This window comes from Benincasa hispida, chromosome 8, assembly GCF_027475165.1.
Source record: "Benincasa hispida cultivar pf3 chromosome 8, pf3_genome.v1.1, whole genome shotgun sequence".
Lineage (NCBI taxonomy): Eukaryota > Viridiplantae > Streptophyta > Magnoliopsida > Cucurbitales > Cucurbitaceae > Benincasa > Benincasa hispida.
This window is the reverse complement of record NC_143485.1, coordinates 64,067,717-64,072,844: the sequence shown is the minus strand read 5'-3', so window position 1 is coordinate 64,072,844 and position 5,128 is coordinate 64,067,717. Positions and strand designations below refer to the sequence as shown.

General features: G+C 35.6%; 1 protein-coding gene across 2 annotated transcripts; it reads right to left on the bottom strand.

Moving 5' to 3' along the window:
- Positions 1 to 1,150: 1,150 nt before the first annotated feature.
- On the bottom strand, positions 1,151 to 4,794 carry LOC120083747 (S-adenosyl-L-methionine-dependent methyltransferases superfamily protein). Of its 2 annotated transcripts, none has more exons than XM_039039603.2 (2): positions 3,437 to 4,794; positions 1,151 to 1,637 (listed from the first exon to the last, which is right to left on the bottom strand). In XM_039039603.2, the coding sequence occupies exon 1, from the start codon at positions 4,557 to 4,559 to the stop codon at positions 3,438 to 3,440; it is 1,122 nt and encodes a 373-aa protein (XP_038895531.2). In that variant the 5' UTR covers positions 4,560 to 4,794; the 3' UTR covers positions 1,151 to 1,637; position 3,437. The 2 variants fall into 2 exon arrangements, with proteins under 2 accessions (XP_038895531.2, XP_038895532.2); XM_039039604.2 differs by having other exon boundaries at positions 1,495 to 1,633; positions 3,437 to 4,668.
- Between the last annotated feature and the right edge of the window lie 334 nt (positions 4,795 to 5,128).

The following is a 5,128-nucleotide window of genomic DNA, read 5'->3' as shown; positions in this document are numbered from 1 at the left end:
CCTAATTTTTTTTCTTTGAACATGCATGCTTGATCCTCAAAATTAATGTAATTAGGATGCTTAAGATCCTAATTGCTTCCACATGCACGTTGTTAACTCTTTCATCTATGTCATGTTCCTCCAATATTGGAACAAGGCCTTTCCTTTACTTTAAGCTTAAGCTGACCAGAGTAAGAAAAAAAAGATGAAAAAATGTATATCTAAATTTATATGTTGTAATATTTTTTTTAATTCAATTACATGTATGGATAATGACTTGCAACCTTTCAAATAAAAAATATAATGTTTTAACCAATTAAACTATGTTCAAATTATTTGTTGCAGAGAGCAACGATCCGATGATGAAGAGAAAGGGCAAAGAGGCAAAATGCTAAGAGGAGAAAATTACATAGTATTTCTTTGATTTGATCTCACTCCAAAATAGCTAACGAAAGAAACTCAACATATATATTATGTTGTGAAAATAATTATTTTCATCACCTCAATTATAAAATTAATTAAAATGCCACATCATTTAGAATTATTTGAAAAAAAAAACTTTTAATTCTTTATCCCTAAGATGGATGAAGATTTTTCTTATTCTCGACCAACTGATGGAAGTGAAATATATATATATATATATAGTCACTCAAAAAGTGTGAGCATTTCTAATACACAAGTCTATGATAAGATCCATCATTTCTATTTACGATAAAGTTACATATTGTTTCATTTTGTTAGGATTGTGATAAACAATGAATAAATGTAATATGAAAAAAAAAAATCATACAGTCAAACAAAAATAATCTAAGGATAAAGAGAATACTTGTTCCAAACTCATTTTTACGCGACAAACAATAAAGGAAATGAGTAACTCTCATAGTTCAAGAAAAAAATTATACTACAGTAATATTTCCCCTTATTAATTAGCTCACCAAGAATAAACTTGTATTATTAACATTGAAATTTGAGGTTAAATCTTTTCACCCTACGGATTAGAAAAAATGGTCACTTCCACATCTTAAATTCACAAATTCACATACTCAAAACACATCTTTGAGAGATTTACCTTAGCTTTCACCATTGATGATTAGTCCAAATCTTTGGAGACTTTGCCAAAGAAAGAGGGGGGGGGGGGGGGGGGAATCCTCATAAATTCAAAAGCTACATGTTCTAAATTCAAATATAATTTACTGAAATATGAATTTATAGTATAACAAATTCTACCCAAAAAAAGGAATGTAATGCTAGAACAAGAAATCTAATCACAACTTCTGTTTCTGAACTTCGACCATTATTACAATTTTGCATAGTCAGTCCTAACTTCTACAATACAACCAACAATTTTCAAGAGAATCAAAACAAAACCATATATAAATCCAAGAACCTACAATAAATAAAGCAACCATATGTGTCTGTAAAAACTTCTATTTCAAACATAAATTTCCACAAACTCCCTCTGGTTGCCTATCTTCAACCACCATTTTGTTTCATTTTTGTTCAAACACTCAGTAGCTTTGCCAGATGAGCAGTCCATGGTGGGTGGATAAATATTTGAGTTTTGATGTAAAATCTCATCTTCTCACAGAAGAATTTGATTATTTCCTTCAATAATTGCTTCCCCGTATAATCCAAGCCGCAGGTTCTCTGCTTACTGGCTGTGTCAATGATTTGAAAATTTATGGTTCTATGTCAATTTATGAGATCAAAAGCATTAAAATAATCAAATATGTTCTCATCTCATAGCAACAAATAAGTGAGAAGAAACCACTTGAGCTACTAATTTCTTCCCTAATTAAGATACTTTGAACTCAAAAGAGAGTCAACCCAAGAATCAATTAGCTTAAGGCTTGTTTTGTTGTTGTTGTTGTTTTTTTTTTTTTTTTTTTGATATCCATGAGTGTCCAGGCCAGCTTACGCGCACCTCGACTGATCCTTACGATATTTGGATGTTAAGAAAACTCGTAGGCTATAAATCCTAGGTAGGTAGCCACCATGAATTAAACCCTAATCTCTTAAGGGGATGTTCTCTTATTTATCACTAGGTCAATCCAAGATTATTTGCCATTTGTTTTTTTAAAAAAATACTTCTATTCTATCAAAAGTTACAATAATACTATTGACGTTTCACAAATGTTTCAAAATCACTCTTAAAGCTTGATGTTTCATAAACGTTTCAAAACTACTCTTAAAATATAAATTTGAGAATTTCAAACAAAAATTGGGACATGAAACAGTGTGACTTAGAACGGAAAGTCGGATTGCCACACTAGCACAAGTCCTGATTTCGATAGAAAATTTGGAAGGATTTCTAGTTCAAAGGTAGTTTTGAAACCTTCCTATAAAGTCGACAGAAATATTGCAACTTCTAAAACAATAGAGGTATTTTTTGAAAAAATTGGCAAAGCCAAGGGGTGTTTTTTATAATTTAGCCTAAAAATAACAGTGTGTTTTAATAAAATAAGAAACATATTTTAGTAAAATAAGAAACATGGAATGAAAACATTATGGATCGGGTCTCCCTGTGCATCATCCTAAGTCTTACAAGATAATCTTGCCAAGGCACCATGAAAAAGAGAAAAAGGCAGGGGTATTTTTATCTTGACTAAAGGCAGAAAATAGATATTTTTTAAAAAACTAGAAATCATAACTTTTGAAAGAATACAAAGACATACAAGAAACCAAGCCTGAAAACCCCCTCAAAGAAACAGGGTCCAACTAACTAAAATGTTGCCTAAAGAGTAGTTACAAAAGGTCTTTGAAATCAAAGCCCAAAAGGAGACAAAACTTTATCAAGGACCACACATCACTAGGTCCCCCTCCAACCCTCTAAACATTCAATTATTCCTCTCTCCCCACAAAACCCATAACAAGGCACAAACTCCAGCTTCCCAAAGAAAACTAAGAGATTCGTGGCTTCCCAATTCAATATCTGGTTATCCATCAAGGCGATCACGAGAATGGATGAAGGAAACTAACAGTTTCCCTATGCCATTACTCTATTTGGAAACTCAAACGCAAGCCAGAACACGACCAAAACAAACAAATATAGGAATGCAACTGAGAAAACAGTATCAGCCTAAACCCTGCTCCTAAAATGGTGGTTTTAGCACTACCAACAATGGCGATACTTAAAACTTCAAACAAGTTTCTCCGAGTTTGACCTACATCAAGCTCCAAGAGATGCTATGACATGAATAAACATTGCTAGAACTGAATTGATTATAATAGATCATTAAACTTTTTTTATCATATATTAAGTTTCCCTAAGATGTTTAATCAAGATCTACCTCATTTCTTCCACTACTCTCAAGTACCATATTCCCAAATTCATTGACATGATTCACAACACAACAGAGAACCACTTCCTCAGCAGGCTATGAAATCAAACCATGTCTTATTCATTTCAGTAAAAAAGAATGCAGAACAACAAAGAACATCCCTAAAGCAACATTACCTCATGTTGGCACTGGCTTCTGCAGCAATGCCGTCAAGTAAACCTCTCCATTCTTCAACCCACCAGAGTCGGTCTTATTCGCCGTTGCCCACTTGACCTTCCGGTACCCCAATTTGGTAATCAAAGGAGAGTAAACTTTATCAAGATCCAGCCCTTTGCTGAAGAAATGATCAAACCAAAGGTAACCCCCAACTCTCAACACTCTATCCACATCATAGAACAAAAACTCCATTGATTTCACAGGAATCCACCGGTTCACAGCATGGCCACACCGAACCAGATCCATCACCCCATCAAAAATTGGCAATCGTTGCTGCAGCGGCACGTGCAAAGGCACCAATCCCCTAAGCGCCGCAACCTCATTGTACGGCGCACCAAGGTTCATAGTCGTAGTGACCATAGTAACATTGTAGAGCTTCATTCTAGCAGCAAAAGTGGCGGTTCCACCGCCAATATCAAGTCCAAGACGAACAATAGAGTTAGCCGCCTTCGCAATCTGCAGTAATTGAGGGATTGGAAGGTCCAATTCCGTCTTGAAGGTCATAAACTTGGTGATTTCATGAGAAGGATCGAACCCTAGATTCGGATTCAATCGATTCAAACAGCCAAAACCCTTACAAGAATATTTCCCCCAAATAATATTGGATTCCGGAAGTGAAGAAGCGAAGGGATTTTGAGGCAAAGAAGAAGAGGGTTTTTGTGGGGTTTTGGCAAAGCACCGCCGACGAGGAAGTGGATGACACCCACGAAGAATCAAAGCCTCAGCAACATCAGAATCAGAAGGGCAACTCGAAAATGGAGTGTAATTCATAAACTTATGAAGAAGCTCAGGGTTACTATGACAGGATGAAGCAATTGGGGAAAATTGAGAGTACAGAACGAGATCTGAAGGAATAGAGAGTTTGGTTTTCGATGTGGAAGCCGCCGCCGTTGGATGGAGGCGCGTGAGGTGGTTGATGGTGGCGCGAATGGTCTGAAGCTGCCGGATTAGATGATCTGGAACCGGCTGTGAAACAGGGGATTTTGTGGATTGAAGCGTTGAGGAGAGATGGTAAAGAGAAAGAATATTGGTGGCCACCATGGCAACAAGAAGAAGCAAATTCAAGCCCATTGTGAAACCCATAACACAGAATTTTTCGTCTCTCTGCTTTTTTCACACACTGATCTTCCACTCTATGGAGCTTCTCACTGCCATGGCTTTCACAGACAAATGACAAATCACTACAGAGAGATCTATGATCCGCTGCGGCGCCTTCTACGATATTAGTTTGATTGTATGTCGTTCCACCGTTGGATCGTATACTACGCCAACGAGATCGGGATCGGACGGTGAGGAAGTGGGTTATAATGGGGACAGCGAGAGGAGACATTTGCATGTTGTTGTATTTAATATGATTAATTTGTCTGTTAATTTTTCTTGGTTTTTTTTTCTTCTTGTTGCTGCACAAATAAAAAACTAATTAATTAATTATTGGAAATAAAATATTGAAAGGCTTTGTTTAAAGAAACACGGAGGCACGTGAATTTAGGGTAACTTGTTACTTGTCTTTAAAGCAAATCTCATGCAGATTTGAGATTTCTGTTTATTTATTTATTTATTATCATGTATAAATTATAATATAATATTATTTAAATATAATGTCATAATAAAGGGTTGAAATAAAGTGGTGGAAGTGTGAGAAGAATTTGGGA